Source organism: Sylvia atricapilla, chromosome 30 (assembly GCF_009819655.1).
Source record: "Sylvia atricapilla isolate bSylAtr1 chromosome 30, bSylAtr1.pri, whole genome shotgun sequence".
Taxonomy (NCBI): domain Eukaryota; kingdom Metazoa; phylum Chordata; class Aves; order Passeriformes; family Sylviidae; genus Sylvia; species Sylvia atricapilla.
This window is the reverse complement of record NC_089169.1, coordinates 1,133,940-1,155,170: the sequence shown is the minus strand read 5'-3', so window position 1 is coordinate 1,155,170 and position 21,231 is coordinate 1,133,940. Positions and strand designations below refer to the sequence as shown.

At 48.6% G+C, this 21,231-nt stretch overlaps 1 protein-coding gene across 4 annotated transcripts in view; it reads left to right on the top strand.

Moving 5' to 3' along the window:
* Nucleotides 1–21,231, top strand: part of ASH1L (ASH1 like histone lysine methyltransferase) — a 65,298-nt gene that overhangs the window by 14,275 nt on the left and 29,792 nt on the right. For 3 of the 4 annotated variants that reach the window (XM_066337834.1, XM_066337833.1, XM_066337836.1), the window contains exons 3-5: nt 3,680–8,435; nt 18,328–19,054; nt 20,021–20,200. In XM_066337834.1, coding sequence (XP_066193931.1) covers nt 3,680–8,435; nt 18,328–19,054; nt 20,021–20,200 — 5,663 coding nt within the window. Of the gene's footprint in view, nt 1–3,679; nt 8,436–14,304; nt 14,407–18,327; nt 19,055–20,020; nt 20,201–21,231 lie in introns of all 4 variants that reach the window. The other variant, XM_066337837.1, reaches the window with a different exon arrangement.

Here is a 21,231-nt window from a genome sequence, read left to right as displayed (position 1 = left end):
CTGCAGTACTCTTACTCTTCCAGTGGGATCTCCTTAGTGGCAGCAATACCTGCTATTCACTTCAACCAAAAATCTGAAATTTTTAATGAATTGCAAGAAGCAGCTTTGACTCTGTGGCTGATGTTGGGAGTTTTTCTAATGTTTCTGCAGCCACTGCAACCTTCTCCAAAGGAAACATCTCAAGATGTTTCTATAAGAAGTAATCAGATGAAATTTTGTCCTTAAAACTTTCCCTCCGAAATGTTTCTGTTAATTGTGCTGATTATTAAGTGGATCTATGGGGGAAAAAAATCCCACATAAGAATTTTGGGTTTAAAAATGTTGAAAAAATTATAGACTTCTTCAACATCTTGTTTGACGTCTCACTAGATGCTTCCTGTTTTGCTATTCATGTTCTTTGAAATAATTTTCAGTGTGCTTGGAAAACTCAGTCACCCTTAGATGAGAAAGAAGCTTTCCAGGGCACACGCCTTCAGCTTTCAAAGGATCTGTGTTTGATGCTAAAGTCTTGTTTTCAAAATCCTGGCATCTTGCTCAGATCAAAGCTGGTGTTTGGAAGGGTTTTGTTAGTTATGTATTTATTATATAAGTGTCTACTCAAACTTCCAAGCTCTTTGTTTGGAAGTGGAGGTGAGCAGGGAAAAGCAGAGCCTGCCAAGAGGCGTTGGGTACCCAGCAGTGGCAGTGTGAGAGCACCTCAGAACCTGGCCCAGGGGGTGGCAGAGCACCCGGGGGGAACAGAAGGAGGAGGAGTGGATACACTGATGGCTGAGCAAATACAGGAATGAGGAGCTGAATTCCCAAGTCAATATTTAGGTGGATTTTTGAAGTCTACTGAACAAAGGAGGATTTTCTTCCAAAGTTCTTGTCAGAATTTCAGGCCTTGAAAAGGAGGATGCAGCTCTCTGAAGGCTGCTCACTTTAATGCTCATTAGTGACTCTCTGGCACTCAGAGTCTGCCCCAGGGAATTCCAGGAGCATTGCATTGCAGGCTGGGGGTGGTGTCATGCTGACTCAGGAGTTTCCATGTGAGTGCCAGGCCTTGAGGTGGGCAGAAAGAATCCCTGTGCTGCTCCATCCCTGCAGGAAGGAGCAGCCCTGGGTTTGGGGTGCCTTGGGGTCACTGCAGAGGCTCCCACGTTACTCACACAACTGCTTCTCATCTCACCAGCTGGATCCAGGCTGCAACCTCCTGGTTAAATCCTGCTGGTGCAGCTGACTGAACAAATACTTCCTTCATGATCAGCACCAAAGTTGGCTGTTTCAGAGGAAGCCAGGCTGTCCCTTCAGCATCCGTAGGTGTTTGCCATAGGTACAGCTCTGGGATCAGGGGATGCTGACTGTAATCAAGTGCAGGAAGTGCCAGGCCGTTGCCATATCAGTTTTTATTGCAGAGGGATGAACAGCTCTGTCGTTGATGTCTTTCAGTCTCTATTTGGTGTTTGTTCTGCTAGGTCTCAGAAGGGTTTTCAAATCGGGAATGAAATCACGGAATCACAGTGGCTTTGAGCTGGGAGTGACCTTAAAGCCCAGCTTATTCCACACCCCCTGCCATGGTGTCAAGGTTTGGGAAAACAGGTATCTGCCAGGGAAAGCTGAAGTTTCCCTTGGAATGGAGAATGTAGACCACCCCTTTTTTTTTTCCAATTATAAATTTGCAGTTCGAGGCTTTTAGGCAAAAGATTTGGGGATAGAAATAGCAGTTCTTTACCAGTATTTATAACAAAACAAACAAAAACAGCAACTACAGCATTAATAACAGAAACAGTACCAACAACCTTGAGGGCTTTGCTTCACAAAAACCCAGGGCAGTTTGGATTAGATGCTTTTGTAGGATCCTCAGAGCACCAGGCTGGAACAGTGGAAAGTCCCGGGCTGGTGGCTGGGATGGCAGGATGTCCCCAGCAGGCTGGGGCAGGGTGTCTCGGTAGGGTGATGTGCAGTCACACTGTAGCAAGAGGAGCAGCGCTGATGGAACCGCAACAGCAGGGCAGGGCTGGCCCAGCTCCAGCAGGGCGGCAGAGGAGCTCAGAATTCCAGGGCAGGCAGGTGATGGAAGATTTCCCAGGACTGGACCCCTCCAGAGAGAGTGAACACCTCTCCCAGCGAGCAGCAGCCCAGCCATTCTCTCTCCCCAAACGCCAAAAAGAACCAAGACCAGATGCCTCAAGCTCCATCCTTTTCCTGTCCCCAAAACTTGAGTTATCTCCCCTCCAAGCTTTGGCCACCTCTTTGTTTCCCTTAAGTAGTCTTAAGTATCTAACACTTGGTCTCCTTGGTAACTTATGGGGAAAAATTCTTTAGAGTGAAAAAGGGATAAACCTAACCCCCAACACAGGGGCAGGGACAACTTCCACTATCCCAGGTGCTCCAAGCTCCATCCAGCCTGGCCTTGGAAACCTCTAGGGCTCCAGGAGCAGCCACAGCTCCTCTGGGCACCCTATACCAGGCCCCCCCCCCATCCTCACAGGGAAGGATTTCTTTTATGTATTCAACCTAAATTTTCTCTCTGTCAGTTTGAAACTTTGTCCTGTCACTCCAGTTCCTGATGAGCAGTCCCTCTGCAGCTTCCCTGGAGCCCCTTCAGATCCTGCAAGGGCCTCTGACGTCTCCATACAAAGTTCTTCTCTGCACTGAACATTCCCAGCTCTTCCAGCCTTTCTCCATAGGGAAGGTGCTCCCTTCATCAGCTTCATGGCTTCCTCTGGACTTCCTCCAGGAGTTCCATGTCCTTCTTATGCTGGGGATGTCAGAACTATGGGCAGAATAATCTCATCAGGGGTCAGGGCATTCCATTCCCAGCTCCTGCATGGAGTGAACATATCCCCTGCACTGCAGAGATGTGTTGGGCACTGTATGTAAAGAATGTCCTTCCAAAATAAAAGATTAATTTATTGAGATGCTCTCAGTAGGATTTATGAAGAGAATGAGTATTTCAATTTTGATTTTAACCTTCACAGAATAAATTTCAAGTTTGGTGAGGTCTGAACTGGAAATAAGTATGAGTTTCAGTTATTCTATGTGTTTGCATTATCACCCCCCTCTCCCCATGCAAACAGAATAATTTGACTTATTCTACTTATTTTCCTGAGTGTCAGTGTTGTGCTGGGAGGAGAAGCTGCTGGTGCAGGGGCTGTGGGGACATGGCTGAGCTGCCAGCAGGGCTGTGCAGGGACAGAGTGACAGTGCCAGCCCTTGCAGGGCACTGCTCAGCTGCTGCTCAGCACCATGTGAGCTCTCCTAGTTCTCTCACACTATAAATAGCCCAGCACTTAGTTGTTAGTGGGTTTTTATTAATAAACATCAACAGTATTTTTGGAGAGTATTTATGATAATTGGGGGACAGATTAAATGGTTTATATTTCCGTATTGGGAGGGAGTTTGGGTTTCATTAACATCAGGAAAGCCTCAGCATGTCCACAGCATGTTTTAAAATTTTGCTTTAAATATGAATATTTATTTGCTGAATGTGTTTATTTTTTTATGACATTTTAGTATTTAAATTACTGATATTACTATTGTTTGGTTTAAAATTAATAGGATCCTGAAGCCTCTGTTTATACAGTAACCCTGTTACCAGAGCAAGTGTTAATCACCTAGGCATAAAATGATACTGTGTTACTCAAAGTGATACTTTGTACTCTGCTTCTAAAGACTTTTTTTGTTTATTAACTCCTAGGACCCTTCAAAGTCTTACAAGAAAGCTGGAGAAGTTGCATCAGTTGAGTTACGCACCGAAGAAGGTATCCAAGTAGAAACAACCCCTTTATCTAAGAAAGTTCCCCCATTGCATTCTGAAATGACAGATTATATAAAGTCATCTCCTCCGACTCTTATCAGTAGCCATAATTCTGACTTAAAGGATAGAACAGAAATTAACGGAGCAACAACTGTCACAGAAAAATTGGCTCAACTTATTGCAACTTGTCCTCCTTCCAAGTCTTCCAAAACAAAGCAGAAGAAGCCTGGAAGTGGAAGTGGATCTACATCTGGTTTGGTGAAAGACTCCGGGAAGAAGCTGCCGGGAACCATAACTGCGAGTGGGTTGGTTAACAAAGATTTGGTGAAGAAACTGCCAGGCTCTGGGATTGCTGTTGGGTTGGTGAACAAGGACTCAGGGAAGAAGCCATTAGGGATTGGCAGTGCAGCCATATTGGTTAACAAAGACTCTGGGAAGAAGCCCCAAACGATCAGCCCCTTAATTGGATTGGTTAGCAAGGACTCTGGGAAGAGGCCTCCAGGGGTCAGCACTCCAACAGGGTTAGTCCACAAGGATTCGGGGAAGAAGCAGCCAGTGACCAGCTCTGCAGTTGGGTTGATCAGCAAAGATGTGGGGAGGAAACTTCAAGGGATGAGCGCTCCAACTGCACTGACTAACAAGGAGCCTCTCAAGAAGCCAGTAGGGATCAGCACTCCAGCAGGATTGGTTAACAAGGATGCCGGGAAGAAGTTGTTGGGAGTGAATAGTCCTACAGGTCTGCCTAACAAGGATTCTGGGAGGAAGATGCCAGGGACTGGGAACAGCACAGTTTTGGTTAACAAAGACTCTGGAAGGAAGACCCCAGGGATTGGCAGCCCGATGGGACCGGTTAGCAAGGACCCTGGGAGGAAGATGCCAGGAATTAGCAATCCCGTGGGGTTGGTTAGCAAGGACTGTGGGAAGAAGCCAGCAGGGATTGGCACTCCGGCTGGTTTGGCTAACAAGGACTCTGGAAGTCTGAAAGCAGACTCCCTTGTGCCCTCCTCAGAGCCCTTTAAGCTTCCTTGCAATTCAAACCTCAGTAGCCTTGAAAGCCATGAGCCTGCGGATTTACTGAAGGAAAATACTACCAGCAAAACCTTTGAGAAGCACATTATGAGACAGAGCAAAGAAAGTATCTTGGACAAGTTTTCAATTCGGAAAGAAATTGCTGACGTAGGCAAAGAGATGTTCAATGAAGGAATGTGTGTTCCACAGGATGCCTACTCATCCAGTGAGAAAGGGATTTACGAAACGTCAAAGCACGAAAAGCAGCCTCCCGTTTATTGCACTTCACCAGACTTCAGGACAGGAGGTGCCTCGGAGGTGTCGACAGCCAAGTCCCCGTTCAGTGCAGTGGGAGAGGGGAATCTCCCATCTCCTTCCCCCACGGTGTCTGTCCCCACCCTCAACAGGAGCCTCTCCACAGCCTCCTCCCAGCTGGCGTCCAACTCATTGCACTTAAGTTCCACGGCAGAGCTCTTGGAAGGCATTTCAGACCCGATGGGCAAAACGCCGTTCTCCTCGGACAGCACCCTCCTGAGTCTGAACAGGACATTGAACCACACCCTCGGCGCCGATTTTAAAGGTGCTGAGAAAGACTTAAGTGATTCAAAAGCATCTTACGTGGAAACTTCAAGAACAAGTCCTCCCACAGGGAAAAAGCCCGTTTTGGCAGCTGAGACAAGCATCCACACTACTGTCACCCCGTCAGTAGTTAGTTTCACCAGCTTGTTTGGTAGCAAGCAGTTCCTCAAGATCGGTGCAATAGCTGCATCCGAGAAATCCTGCCAAGGAGCAAAAAACCTGAGCAGCACTCAGCAATCAAAACCTTTAAAGAAAAGAAAAGGAAGGAAGCCACGATGGACTAAAGTGGTGTCAAGAAGCGCATGCCGACCTCCAAAGGGTCTGGAACTAGAAAGGTCAGAGCTTTTTAAAAACATTTCATACAGTGCACTATCAAGCAGTAATTTGGATCAGGCCAAATTCCTGAAAAACATCGGATCGTCCTCATTTGTGGAGCACGAATTTGTCAAACACCAGTTGCCAAAGCTGAATGAAGCTAATGGCCAGTCTCTGGCACTGCTGGCTGAGACTGACAAACAAACTCAGAAGTTCTACAGTGCTCACAAACAACCCTCGAGCTTGTGTATGTCGGATGATTTCTTATCTGACATTTACAAACCCAAGAGAGGAAGACCTAAATCCAAGGAAATGCCGGAACTCGAAGGTCCCCCCAAAAGAACTCTTAAGATCCCAGCATCAAAAGTCTTCTCAGTGCAGTCAAAAGAAGAGCAAGAACCTCCAATTTTGCAGCCTGAAGTCGAAATTCCCTCTCTAAAACAAAGCTTATCAGGACAAGCTTTTCCCAAAAAGAGAGGGAGACCGAAAAGGCAGATCCGGTCATCGATTAAAATGAAACCACCTATTCTCTCTGTGGCTCCTTTTGTTGGAACAGAGAACTCGAGCAAGATGGGGCCTGAAAGTGAACAGCATCGACCCGGGGAGTTCTTTGAGAGGAAAGACCAGCTCCGAGGGCCAGAAGAAGTCCAAAGCTCCAGTATTTGTAGCATGAGTGATTTGGAAGTCGACTCAGACAGAAAAGTTGCCAAGAGAAATAACGGACAGTTAATGAAAACAATTATTCGCAAAATAAATAAAATGAAAACTCTGAAGCGAAAGAAACTTCTGAATCAGATTCTGTCCAGTACAGTGGAACCAAATACCAAAGGGAAGATGCAATCCAAGCTCCACAACACCGTGTCAACTCTTGCTGCCACGTTTGGTTCAAAACTAGGCCAGCAAATCAATGTCAGCAAGAAAGGAACAATTTACATAGGAAAAAGGAGAGGGAGGAAACCTAAAGCTGTCCTGAATGGCATTTTAGCCAGCAGTGCTGCCAGTCTGACCGTTCTGGAGAAGTCTGCCCAGCAAGCTCCTGGTACGTCCCTAGGACAAGTCCTTCCCCACTTGCTGCCCTCGGCAGCCAATCCCTCGGAGATCCTCCCGTCCCCAGTTTGCTCCCAGTCCTCGGCCGTGAGCGGGGGGCAGAGCCCCGTGAGCAGCGACGCGGGGTTCATTGAGCCCAGCTCCGTGCCCTACCTGCACCTCCACTCCAGGCCGGGCAGCGTGGTCCAGACGCTCGCCATGAAGAAGGCAGCCAAGGGCAGGAGGAGGTTGTCCCCGCCGACGCTGCTGCCCAACTCCCCGTCCCACCTGAGCGAGCTGACGTCGCTCAAAGAGGCCACCCCATCCCCCGTGAGCGAGTCCCACAGCGACGAGACCATCCCCAGCGACAGCGGCATAGGCACGGACAACAACAGCACTTCGGATCGAGCGGAGAAGTTCTGCGGGCAGAAGAAGAAAAGGCACTCGTTTGACCACGTGTCCCTCATCCCGCCCGAGACTTCCACCGTGCTGAGTAACCTGAAGGAAAAGCACAAACACAAGTGCAAGCGCCGCAGCCACGATTACCTCAGCTATGACAAGATGAAGAGGCAGAAGCGAAAAAGGAAAAAGAAGTACCCTCAGCTCCGAGGGAGGCAGGACCCCGATTTCCTTGCTGAGTTAGAGGAGTTAATAAGTCGATTAAGTGAAATTAGAATAACCCACAGGAGTCACCATTTTATACCCCGAGATTTGCTGCCTACCATTTTTAGGATAAATTTCAATAGTTTCTACACCCACCCCACTTTTCCTTTAGATCCTTTGCACTACATTAGAAAACCTGATTTAAAGAAAAAGAGAGGCAGGCCTCCGAAAATGCGGGAAGCTATGGCAGAAATGCCTTTCATGCATAGCCTCAGCTTTCCCCTGTCCAGCACCGGGTTCTACCCCTCCTATGGCATGCCTTACTCCCCTTCTCCCCTGGCAGCTGCTCCCATAGGGTTAGGTTATTACGGAAGGTACCCTCCAACTCTTTACCCTCCTCCACCCTCTCCTTCTTTCACCACCCCCCTGCCCCCACCTTCCTACATGCATACAGGCCACCTGCTTCTCAACCCCACCAAATACCACAAGAAGAAGCATAAACTCTTGCGCCAGGAAGCTTTCCTCACCACGAGCAGGACTCCGCTGCTGTCCATGAGCACGTACCCCAGCGTCCCACCCGAGATGGCCTATGGCTGGATGCTGGAACACAAGCACAGGCACCGTCACAAGCACCGGGAGCACCGCTCCTCCGAGCAGCCGCAGGTTTCCATGGACACCATCACGGCCAACAGCTCCTCCAGAACAGTTCTGGAGTCCTTGAAGCGCTACAGGTTCGGGAAGGAGGCTGTTGGCGAGAGGTACAAACATAAAGAGAAACACAGATGCCACATGTCTTGTCCTCACCTGTCACCTTCCAAGGGTTTGATAAGCAGAGATGAGCAGTGGGTCAGGAGAGAGCCTTCAGAGTCCAATTCCTTGGCCCTGGGCTTGCAGACACCTCTGCAGATAGACTGCTCCGAAAATTCCCCAGCTCTGTCCCTGGGGGGATTCACTCCCAGCTCGGAGCCAGCCAGCAGTGATGAACACACAAACCTTTTCACAAGTGCAATAGGCAGCTGCAGAGTCAGCAACTCTGGCAGCACCAACGGACGTAAAAAGTTACCCGAGAGCCCCGGACTCTTCAGCGGGCAGGACGCGTCGCTCGGCCGGCCCCTGCGCAAGGAGCCCGTGCCTTCCCTGGAGAAGGCCCTGCAGCCACTGGCAGGTAAGGGAGCTCTGCCTGGGCCTGCTTTCCACGGGCCTGGCTGGGTTCTGTTGTACCAGACACGGCTGGAGCAGGAGGCAGGTGAGACTTTGGCTCTGCAGGGATCGGTGCTGGGGTGCAGCCCTGCCCTCACCGAGGGCTCTGTTCCCGCAGTGTCAGCACAGACTGACGTGGGATCTCCCCCAGGGCCACCATGGCACTCTGTCCTTCCTCCCAACACACTCCTAAAGGCTAAAGGATGCTTTCTCATGCAAAGGTCTTTACTTTTTCCGTACAATTTTAATCTTCCGGAAAAATGAGGGAAAGTTTCTCGTGATTTTTGATATTTTGAAAGCCATGTTTCTGTTTGGTTTGAAGTTTGGTTGGTTTGGTTCAGACCAGCTGTTGCTGCTACTGTTGTGAGTAATTTTTCCATTTAAGAAAATGTTTCCTATTCATTTTGTAACTCCATCTCCATTTTGGTTATTTGACAATCCCTGCTACAACAGAGCTTTCAATCCCTGCCTTGAGGCCTCTTGCAACACCTCAGAAGAGCTGGGGTTGATGCTGGGGATGCCTGAGAACAAACTTAGAAATTTTAGATTTATTCATAGTTGGGAAATGCATCTGACAGCCTCGAGCAAAACTGGAACAGGAGAAGCAGGAACAGGAACTTGTCATTTGCATAATATTAAGGAAAAGAAAAGATAACCTACAAAGGGCATGTGTGCTTGTGCTCCTGCCTGCTTCCACTGTGGGAAGGAGCCTGAGCTGCTTCTCCCTCCCCTTCTTGCCTACATTCTCCCTTGAAGTTTAAATCATTGTCCAAAGCCACTTGTGACTAGTATTTCACAGAGTAAGAACCAGCTGCCAGGACTGAATAATCCCTGCTTACATTCCTGGCTCTCATTTTGCTCCTTCCTGTGGGATACTCCTGCTCTGATGCCTCCTGCCACCTCCTGTTCTGCACACCTGTGTATGGACAGAGGTTTTCTCTTGATTTGGGGGGTTTATTTTTTATTTTAAGGGCAGTTGGAAACAGCTGGATCTTTGACAAATTCATATTTCTTTGTGAAATTATTTGAGGTGGTGAGCGGAGTGTGGAGAAGGCAGCAGAGCCATTGCTTCTCTTGCAGCGATGGAAAGAGAAATTCCAAGTGCTGGGTCACTCAGAGGGTTAAATTTGGCTCTGAGGAGTGAATTGGTTGTGGGAACCTGGGCAGCTCCAGGAATTCCGAGATGTTTTCCATTGCAGTGAATGCTCTGAGCAGGGTTTGTGTGGGGAGTAACTCAAGGGAGGACAAGAGCAGAGATGCTTTTTGGTGAAAGCTCTGCCTGCTCCCTGCTCCAGGAAGTTTGAATGATTCCTCAGGTGTGGGATATCATTTCCAGGCAGTGCATTCCCCCCCTGGAACCTGGCTGTTTTGTGATGCTGGTTTTTGCCTCATTCCCAAGGAGCTCTCAGTGCCCCACACGACTTGGAAAACTTTACCCACAGCTGGTTTAAAAGCCCCAGGGCAGAGAAAAGCCAGATTTGGGGGGTTTAGATCCATGTCAGTCTGCATGTTGTGTTTTGGTTTTAGCTGTGGTGCTGAATGGTAATTCTGAATCCATGACCATGGCAGATTAAAGGAAAGGCACAGATGGAGGGAAAACTTTGGTGTATCAAAGACTATTTATAAAACCAGATGCAGTTAAGATGCATTGTGGAGAGGTGCTGGATCAGAGACTTGGAATAAGCAGTCAGAGATCAGCATCAGGGGACCCATCCAGATGGATTTTGGGATCCATAGGGAATGTTTGTGGTGCTTTATTTCTGAGCATTCCATGTGGAAAATCCACCTCACCTCCGCAGCATCTTGAATGTAAACCTGGCCTAACTGGATGAACAAATTCTATTTACAATATTGGCCAATGCCAAGATATTTTCAGAGGTTTGCCCGTGAGGAAAGGCTTTGTGTTGGTGCTTTGTGCAAACAGGGCTCCCAAGGAGCTCGGAGTTTCCCGGGAGGTGAAGCACCAGGTGGAAGTTCCCTCTCGGAGGCTGTTGTGTGACCTTGGCACAGTCACAGCGCTGCAGGTCACGAGGCTCTGCTGGTTTTGTCCGGGGGAGTTCTGTAGGACACCGCTGCCTGTTCACATCCCAAGTTCCCAGGCTCCTTTCCTGAACGTCTGCAGCCTCACATCAGGAGTTCTTTTGGCCAACCGATGCTGTATCATCGCCCAGCCTTGATGTGCTGCTTACAATTCCTGTGGCCTCTGTGTGTTCCGCTGACAGTCCTGGTGTCACCGGGCACGGCCCGGTGTCAGTCTGTGCCCCGAGGGGTCCCTGTATCGAGGGGTCTCCGTTCCCGTTCCCGTTCCCGTTCCCGCGGCACCGGCGGGCGGCAGCGCCCCCTGGCGGCCCCGCCGAGCCCGGTGGGGCGGGGGGCGCACAGCGTGTCCCGGGATGCTGAGCAGGGTGGAGGGTATCACACACAGGGGTCTCGGAGGCCGGGGCACCGCTGGGCTGTCCCTGCAGCCTCCAAAAGCTTCTCCCTTTTTTTTTTTTTTTTTTTTTTTCCCCTATTATGAATTATAGCCCGTTCACTCTTTGAACGCTAACTCATGCAGTTTAATTTCTGTTTTCAATTCCACCTCCCGGGGTACTTGTTTAGTGTAGACTTTATGAAATCAATGCATCTTGGAGTTCCTCAGGAGGAAAACTCAGCCCGGAATGACAGAGCTGCTGTGGGTGTAACTCATGGGCAGCTCAGCAGCTCCCTGAACCTCCAGAGCACTGCGTGGGCAGAGGGTCAGAGTGAAGTGAAACTCATGGGTTGAAATAAGAACTCTTTAATAATGGAATAAAATGATATCTAATAATAACAGTAGTAATAATTGTCATGAAAAGGACAGAGGGAAATAAAGGCCAAGAAGCACAAGTGATGCCTGGTACAGTTGCTCAGTACCTGCTGCCAGTCCCCAGCACAGACTGGGACTTGGAGCATCCTGGAATAGTGGAAAGTGTCTCTGCCCATGGTAGCAGGTGGCATGAGATGAGCTTCAGGGTCTCTTCCAGCCCAATCCACTCCATGAGTCTGTGAATAAACCCCAGGAAGCACAAGTGATGCCCAGGGCAGTCACTCCCCACCCAATGCCCATCCCCAGCACCCCTCAGGAGATCCCGGCCACCCCACGGGGCTGGACACTCTGTGGTGTGGGATGTCCTGGGGTCAGCTGTCCTGGGCCTGCTGTCAGGGCAGGGGACCCTGGAGAGTTCTGTGCTGAGGCTGAGCACTGCTGGGCACCAACCAAACCTTGGGGTGTGAGCAGCAACATCCTCACCCAGAACCAGACACAGCTGACCCAGCCACTGGGACAAACTCACTCAGTGTCCAGTCCCAGCTGGAACCAGAACAGCTTTTTCCAGTGCTGAGCACCTGTGCAGTGGCCCAGCTCAGCTCAGCTCTCCTGCAGGTGCCTTCCCCTGTGTGTGGTGGGAACAGCAGGTACCAGAGCTGCTGGGAGATCCCAACAGCAGCACCATCCTACAGTGGGATGCTGTGAGGAACCTAGGCTCCATGACAGTGTCCAGGAGCCTTGTGATGGGGCCCTTGTTGAGGAGAGCCTTCATGAAAAAGAGAGCTATCCCTCTGCCCTCTTGAGAGGCTGGAATCCTTGGAAAAGTGGTGTTGTTCATTCCCTCCATCAGTCACAGGTCTTACATCAGGAGCTAAGAGTGCCCATGATTAATAAAATTCCAAACTTTGAGGCAAGAGAGGAGCCAAAAGAAGATTTTCCCGGAGATTCTGGTGTACCAGAAGTTTGATGCTTTCAAGGATTCTCCCATCATCACACTCCTTGGGGTTTCCCTTGAGGCACTGAAGCCCCAGGCCATGGACAGGGGAGGAATTTTGGGCCTTGATTTTGGGCAGAACTTCAGTGTCCTGCTGTTACCTTTTGGAGGATTTCTTGAGGAAGGGAGAGAAGAGCTCAGAATGTAAAAAACTTATTCATTATGAACCATATTTTGAAGGGAAACAGGAAAAATCTGGGTTTTTTGTGTTGTAGGTTTTGTCTTCTAGATATTTTCAGGATGTGCACATTCTCCTCTCACACTGCCATGTGCATATTTGCTTATCTGGGGTTTTTTACTGATCTGAGTTTTTAATATCTCAGCATTTTTATAACTGCAATAGCAGGTTTTTCTATGACATTTTCATGACTCCCACAGCCTTTGCTTTCAAGAGTAATTGAGATTCTCCAAAAGCTGAAATCGTAGAAAAATAAAGCAGTTTACTGTAACAAAATATTTACGTGTAAAAAGGGAAACAGAAATAGGTCTTTGCTTGTATTCTCAGCTGAGCTGCCATTCCCAGCCCTGTCCTTTCACCCTGCAGTAGTCGTGGGGTTCCTGGATCTTTCTAAAATTGGTTTTAACTCAAGGAATGGTAATTGTGCTTCCTGCTGCCTGGTGACATCATCCAAGGATTTAGCGTGTACCAGCAAGCCACAAGTGCTCAGAACATGGAGTGAAACATGTTTTGCAGGTGCCTAAAATCCAGTGCTGGTCTGTGTGTAGATAATCATCATCCTCACTTGTTTAGGCCCCAGGGCTTTAACAGATTTGCCATGATGGACTGGAGCAGAAATATTTGTGGTTTTTATCGCGGCAGGATCTTGAAAAGGAAAAGCAACACAGCAAGGGACAAATCTAAAGGGTTTTAAAATCTTGAGAATTTTGGGGTTTAGCTTTTCACCTTTCTGCAGTTTCTGGCGAGCAGTTCTGCCACCAAGAGAAGGAGGGGAAGGGAATGCTTTTCCAGAAGGAGGTGATCTTCTGGCACAGAGGGATCAGCAGCACAAAGCCACTCAGTGTTCCTCAGGAATCAATCTGGGTTCCAGTGCTGTTTCACCTCCTTCCCAGTGCCCTGAAGGGTGGGACAGTGGCTGAGAGGGACGATGGGCACAGCAGGGGACAGTGCCAGCACACAGGGAGGACCAGCACTGGCAGGACACGTGGGAGAGGCTCTCTGAGGAGCAGCACCCGGGGCTGGGTTATGGAGATCATCACCAGGGGGATGAGGGGTATGTTACCCCCTTCTTCTCCACCCTGGAGAGGCCACACTTGGAATGCTGTGTCCAGCTCTGGGCAGCTCAGGCCAAGAGGGACATGGGCAATCTGCAGTGAGTCTGGTCACAGGAGTGACACAGGGATGGGAGTCTCTGTCATCCAGAGGGTTTGGGGGAGTTGGGATTCACCAGCTTGCAACAGAGGATGCACAAAAGGAGCTCTTTGCAGTGTGTCCATGTTCCAGGTGGGAGGGAATGAAGAAAAAGGAGCAAAACTGGTCCTGGTGGTGCCCAGTGGCAGGAGATCTACTGGAATTCAGGGAATTCTGCTTGTGCAGAAGAAAAAAGTGTTCATAGTGAAGGTGAAGGAATGGCAGATCATGGAACCTGTGTCACTGGAGATGTGGAAAACCTAATGCAATGTGGTGGCCCTGAGCATCCTGAGCAGAGTGGTTGGTCTTGGTAATCTGCAAAAGTCTTTTCCAAGCTCTTCTGAAATTCAAGGGGCGTGGATTCAACTGAGAGTAGGAATATGTTGGGGATTTTGTGTCATTTTTTCACAAGCAAGCTAATTGGTTAATATGACTTGGCTTTATTCATGGCTCGTTTACCTCTGCCATTGGCCTGTGCGAAATCCCTGCTTGGTGTTTCCTTTCCAGCCTTCCCCTGTTCCTTTCCATCCTGTCCCTGTGTTTGTGGGAGCACACAGGGGTTCCTGAAGCCACACCAGAGTAACCTCAGTTTGAGGTTTTGAGGTTAAACAACCTTTAGCATTGGACTGGCACAGCCAGAGTGAACTGATGGTTTTTGTGCCTTTCCCTGATCTGCCTTGCAGGCACTTTGCCAAGCCAGGACAAGCCCTCCCAGAGGCAGTTGGAGAGCACAAACTGCAGCCCTTCCAGGAAGAGATCCACATCGGAGAGCACTTCTTCTCCAGGCAAGTCCTGCTCAGGGGCCTTGGTTTTGGAATCCCTGTGTGCTCAGACCTGAGCTGGGGCAGGGTGGCTGGGAGAACTTCAGCTCATGGATATACTTGAGTTTTTCCACTGACATTTTAGGAGTCAAGGGCTGTGAGCTGGGTTGTGGAATAAGGAGACTTGAGCCACTGCTGTGGCAGGGGAGGGTTTGGTTTCTCACCAGGTTAAGTTAGGCCTTGTGGAGGTCAGTGCTTTAATCCAGACCTGTGACATTACAGTTAATCAGTGAATTAGAAGAATCAATTAATTCCTCCCTGGGGAAGAGCTTGACTCTGGCACTGCTCTGGAGACAAAGGGTTCTTGCCCCTGGGCAGGTCACAGGAGCATCAGGCTGTGCTGTGGGGTTTGCTTCCTCACTTGTGAGAATCCTGCCAAGGGGATGGAGGATGACACGTGGCTCATCCCAGCCATCAGTAATGGCACAGCTCTGTGAGTGCCTCCAGACAGGTCAGAAATGCTCATGGAAAAGAGAGAATGGAAGTACTGAAAGGCCTGGGAGCTCTGGTGGCATCAAGTCCATGATACAAGAACAAATCTTGGATGCAGGATCCTTGTGAACTGGAGTGGATGTTGCAGCAGGGCAGCCAAGGGCTGACATTCCCTGCAGCTCACTGCCTGAGGAAGGGAAAGCTTTTCCCTCCTGACAGGGAAGTGGAGCTCTAGAGGGTCATCTGAGGGATGGGAGAGCTGGGAAAGGGGCTGAGCCTGGAGAAAAGGAGCTCAGGAGGGACCTTGTGGCTCTGCACAAGTCCCCAACAGGAGGGGACAGCCGGGGGGTCGGGCTGTGCTCCAGGGAACAGGGACAGGAGCAGAGGGAACAGCCTCAGGCTGGGCCAGGGGAGGCTCAGGGTGGACAGCAGCAGGAATTTCCCCATGGAAAGGGTGCTCAAGGCTTGGAACTGCCCAGGGAGGTTTGGAGTGCCCATCCCTGGAGGTGTCTGAGGAGCTCCTGGAGGTGGCACTCAGAGCTCTGGGCTGGGGACAAGGTGGGGATTGAGCAGAGGCTGGCTTCAATGCTCCTGGATGTCATTTCCAGCCTCAGTGATTCCATGGTTCTGTGACTCTGTGTTTGAGCTTTGTTTTGTCAGGTCAGACCTATGCAGACACAGTGTGTGTGTGACTCTCTGTGTGTTGCTGTCAGTCACATTTTACCCCTATGACAGTGTCAAATCTATTGCCCAAATTGTCACAGGGAAGATCTGAAGATGCTAATTTCCTGCAGGTTGTCACCCAGTGGTTATCCCAGGTAGCAGGAGAGGCTGGAGTGGGCTCTGAGCAGCCTGCTCCAGTGGAAGGTGTCCCTGCCCATGGCAGAGGGGTGGAACAATATGATCTTTAAGGTCCCTTCCAACCCAAACCATTCTGTGATTCTGTAAAAATGAAATGTGAGCTGCCCTAGGATTGGACAGAAGAAAATCCAGCAGGTTGACCCATTTTGTAAGAAGCTCAGTTGCAGAAACGCTCCCGTTATCAGAATTCAGACATTCTTAGACACCCAAATTGACTGCAAATATGTAGTAAATCCCCAGGATTGGTATTTAGAGCTAGTTATGATATCCATTCTCGGAAGGATGTGCCAAAAGTGCCATTTCCTCCCTGCTTTAAACAGATGTTTGCAACAGATGCTCCATTCAGCCTGTGCTGCAGAAAGTCGTTTGCAGAGGGAAAGGGATCTTCTTTTTTCCTCTGTCTCATTCACTTTCTTGCCCTCACTCCCTTGAAAGGGGCAGCTGCAGTTGCTGTAACTGGAATAGGAAGTGTTAAAGTCGAGGAGTGTTCTGTGCAGGAGCATTGGAATGACATGAATCACGAGTTTATCAACTTCAAAGTCACCGAAGTGACGATGCAGCTGAGAAGCTGGGTCATTGTTGTATTATCTGTGGATCTGGAATGCATGTGAGTTTCAGTGTGTTTGTCAGAGAGGAGCTGCAGCTGTCCAGGATCAGAGCCTGCAGTGTCCCAGCCTTTGGCATCAGTTTCCAAGCAGCAGCAGCACCAGTTCCAGGGCACCCATGGGACGTGGTGCTGCTTGAGGGTCACTGAGCAGGTGGGTTCTGTGAGGAGCCCCAGCTCCATTCTCACATGCCTGTAAAGGCCAGGAGAAAACAAAGGGGAATTTATCTTTATTGTTTTATCTGAAATGCAGAGCTGAAAGTGGAAATCCTTCCAGTTGTCTCGGAGTTGTTGCAATGTCCATGTCAGCTCAGAGAAGGAGGCTTCTCTTGTCCTTTATCACCAGGAAGAACATTGTCCAGAGGAGGATTTTTAAGACATGTTTTGCTGACTCTTTCTCCTCCAAATTGTGTACTCTCTGAAACACCTTTTCATTTGCACTTACAAACTCCTGACTTTGGAATCTTAGTGAGGAATGCATTCTCCAGAGTATCACAATTGAACTACTGAGCACTGGAAAAATATTAGAAAATATGTAAACTAGAAAATACTTCAAGAATAGCTAGAAGGCTAGAAAATATTTAGACTGGTCGTGCTTTATCTCTGTCATCTAATAAATAATCTCCTTCCTGTCAAATGCTAGAGCCCTTTATAAACACATTTTGTTGTCTTCCTTTTACAGTTCCCTTGCCACCAGGACGTGCTGCTCAGGCTCCAGCCTGGGCCCAGCTGGGTTAAGCAGATCTGATCTAAGTAATTGGCCACAATTACAGCAACATTTTGTCAATGCTAATGTGCAGTTGTGATGTATTTATGAGAAGGCAGCATCTATTTCATTCCAGAAAGAACAGGATTTCTTCTGATGGAATGTTATCACTAAGGAGCAGCAGGGCAGCTTTGGGAAGCTCTTAGTTTGGAAAAATCCCTTTTTAATGCAGCATAATCTACATGGTTGACCTGGAAACTTTCAAACAGCAATCTTCAGCTCTAAAGCATATAACAGTTTTAAAAGTCAGATCTAAATTTACTTCCTGTGTAAATTAGCCTTTCTCTTTTGTCCAGATACTTTGATTTACCTTTATCCAGTCTGTTCTGTCATCAGCAGCCTTGTCTATTTGATAAAAAAACGGCAAGAGCAATGAAAATAGTTGTTACAGTACTTCTAAACTATAAAAAAAAGAAAAAATAGTTTAAAAATATTTCAAACGTTGCTCCATTTTTAATTGGGATTGAATTTTTTATGTACACAGAGGGTTTGGTATTTTTATTGTTGAATAGAAAGAAACTTGAGGACCGTGTGAACCTTCATTGCTTTTTGCTGTTAGAAATGGGGAATTATGTGGGAATAAAGAGAAAATAATGGTATGTTAAAAGCAATGATATAAAATGTGACTGCTTTGTGTCACTGGGTCCCTCTCCATATTACAGAATCTTACAATGAACATTCTGGGCAGGCCCAGGACACAAATGCTGTTAGTTGATGCAGCTGTTGTGTTTTAGCTCCATGGTTTTTGTCCCATCCCCACTTTGATGCCTTCTTGGGACTACCTAAAAACAGAGGCCAGACAAAATTAAGGGAATCAAAAGCAGTTATATTTATTGTAGGGCCTTCAGGTACATTTTGGGCAGATGAAACCCCCCAGGGGCTACACCCAAAACTGTATGATGAGTCATGAGTTTTTACACTTTGGTCCATTTGTATATTGGGGGTTAATCTTCCAATTAAAGCTTCAGGTAATGAAGTAATTCACCCCAAGTTTGCTCCCCTCAACTCACTTTTGTTTCACATCTCCCAGGCCCTGAGGCAGTGAGGTGCCCTTGATGCCCAGGCCTGGAGAGGAATTGTGTCTGACCACAGTGAGAAATCAGCAACTCACACTGTGTATGGAGCTTAGAGTTAGACACCAAACAATTGCAGGATTACAGAGCTATAAAAGCTACAAAAGCTGAAATCCCAAGGCATCAACTGCAGCCTGTCTGTGTTTCAGGGGTGGCAGGGCCAGCGAGGGGCTCACGCCTGACCCCGGCGGCCGACGACTCCGTGGACACGCTGCTGCAGCGCATGGCCCAGCAGGACGGGCCCCCTGCACTCGACAAGACCCTGGAAGCTGTCATGGCCAACGTGTCAGCCCCTCCATCGGCCAGCCCCGCCCGGAACCACTCCCGGGAGAGAGCCCTGGGCAAGCAGGACGGGCTGGGGGCTCCGGCCGGCGCCGACGGCATCTCCCTGCTGCAGGAGCGGCTGCCCGGCACCTACTCCCCTCGGCACCTCAAGAGGAGCGTGGTGGAGGCCATGCAACGCCAAGCGAGGAAAATGTGCAATTACAACAAGATCTTGGCGACCAAAAAAAATCTGGACCACGTCAACAAAATCCTGAAAGCCAAAAAGCTGCAGAGGCAGTCGCGGACGGGGAATAACTTCGTGAAGCGGCGGCCGGGGCGGCCACGCAAGTATCCCCTGCAGGCTGTGGTGTCCATGCAGGCTTTCCAGGCAGCCAGGCTGGTCAGCCAGGAGCTGGAGGACAGGGAGCAGAGCAGCAGCCCCCTGCACCTGGGGCCAGACACCATCACGGACGTCATCGAAGCCGTGGTGCAGAGCGTGAACCTGAACCCTGAGCACCGCAAAGGCTGGAAGAGGAAGAGGTGGCTGCCGGAGGAACAGGCCAGGAAGAGACACAAGTCTTTGCCTGAAGACGAGCAGGAGAGCAATAAGAGGTGATTGCCTTGCAATTTTGTGCTTCAGGTGGTTTTAGAACGTTTCGATCGTTGAGGGAATCTTCTGCTTGTTTCTGAAGGAGTTCAGTGTAGAGGGAACCAACATGTCAGCCTTAAGTGTGTTCAGGGCTTTCATCAAGTACTGAACACACCCCAGAAATGGGAATCTCAGGTGATCTGAAACTGTTGGTTCTGTACTTGTGTTGGTGAAGGATACGTTTAAGGAGTTGGTAACAGGGTTACTCATGAGGTGCCACAGGTTGTTCCTTCATCCTGTGTGGAATAAGGAGCCGTGAATTGTTGTGTGTGCCATGTGGTCTACTCATGTAGATCACAAACAAATACAGGCAACACAGGACATAAGGTGAAGTCAGTTGATACACAGCAGATAAAGAGTAAAGCTAAAGCAGCAAGGAGGAGGTAAGGACTGCACCTGTGCAGTCACTGTAAAGGCACACCCCAAAAATCTCTCTCTGATCTCATCTTGTCATGCTTGTCCCCACAGTCATCAATAAACAGATCAAACTGTGTCAGGAGTTCTCCTTCCCAGAAATGGGTGCTGTGAGGGTGCTGCTGGCACCACGTGTTCAGGGGCTGCTCTGTGGCTCTCCTGAAGGCTGAGGAAAGGGTTACCACGTGCTGGTTTTAGAGTGCAAAAGCAGAGAGCAAGAGCTGCCTTCTGAATTACTCAGCTGAGGCTCCAAGGGATAAACATGAGCAGTACAAACAACATTCTTTTTGTAATAATAACATCACAAAAAAAAAATAATACTTTTCTTATGATTATGCTCAACCCCCACTTGATCATGATCGTTGAGTTGAGTTGCATTTTTTAAGTAGTTGAGACACCCAGAAATTCAGAAACGTGGACTTTTTCTGCTGCCCAGATTCAAGAGAGGAATAATGAAATACTGTGAGATGATCTTAATGGGAAAGTGATTTTTTTATCTCTGCTTTTTCTTCCAGTTTCTCTGAGACAGTAGCTGAACCTCCCAGTCCACATGAGGCCCTTGGGAAACCAGCTGAATCTGAAACCCCTGAGCAGCCTTTGCCTCCTCTAACCCAGCGTGAGAAGAAAGCCCCTCGACCCCCAAAGAAGAAGTACCAGAAGGCTGGGCTCTACTCTGATGTGTACAAAACAGCAGAGTAAGTAAAACAGAGCCAACTGCTCTCTGGTAGTCCAGGGGAAACTCTCACCTAGAGCCATAAAGAGCTGCCACTCATGAGTAGGTGAAATCAAAACTGTCAACTTAATTGGAGCCTTTGGAAAATTACATGCTTGGTGATTGTCAGAACCTGACCCAGTGAGGATCTAAAATGTAACCCCTCAAGTCAGAAAGCAGCCTTGAGCAGTCTGAAAGTGTTTCTCATTATCAGCTTTGAAGAAGGTAAGAGATTTATTCAAGAGTCATAATGTTCCTGGCAGTCCAGGTGCTGGGAGAGGTGGATGTGTGCAGGTCCTGGGCAGGAGCTGAGCACAGTGTCTGCAGAGAAGGGGTCATTAGGTTCCTGTTTTCATTGGCTGAATGGTGACAAGTGGTCATCTTCTGTGTGAAAGAATTTCAGATATGTTCCCAGCTCATTTCACCCTTCAGTGAAGTTCATCTCTATTTTCTCTGAGATGTTTAGAGTAAAAAAAAATCCAGTGTTTCTTTGTTTTTCCCACTGGTTGGTTTGCAACTTGGTGTCCACTAGAATGTGGACACCTCCCTCTTTCCCTCTCCTTTGTAGCCACAAATGTTTTCTAATGCCATCTGAACAAATGAGTTGAAGTGAGGAATTGATGCTTCTGTCCCAATATGATCTGACAGATTGAAAAGAGAGAAAATTTGGCACCTTCTCACTATGTCATAGACCACTTTAAAACATTGCAGAGACCACTGGGAAACTGCCAGTACAGTTTATCACCTGCTCCTGCTGTAATCTCTGCATTGTAGAGTGAAGGAATCAGTGAAAGGGTCAGGACTCTAAGGAAGATCAGTCTGACCAAAGTGAGGCCACTTGAGTTTTACCTGTTTTAAAGAGATGTGCTGAAACTTTACCACTGGGAGGGTCTGTTACTGCTGTACAGAGCATGAAACATTCAAATCTCACCGTTGTGTCTGTTGCCTTAGGAGAGGAGCTGAGAGAGTCTTCTCCTTTCCTTTAGTCTAAATATTTGGAACTTTGAGTATTCC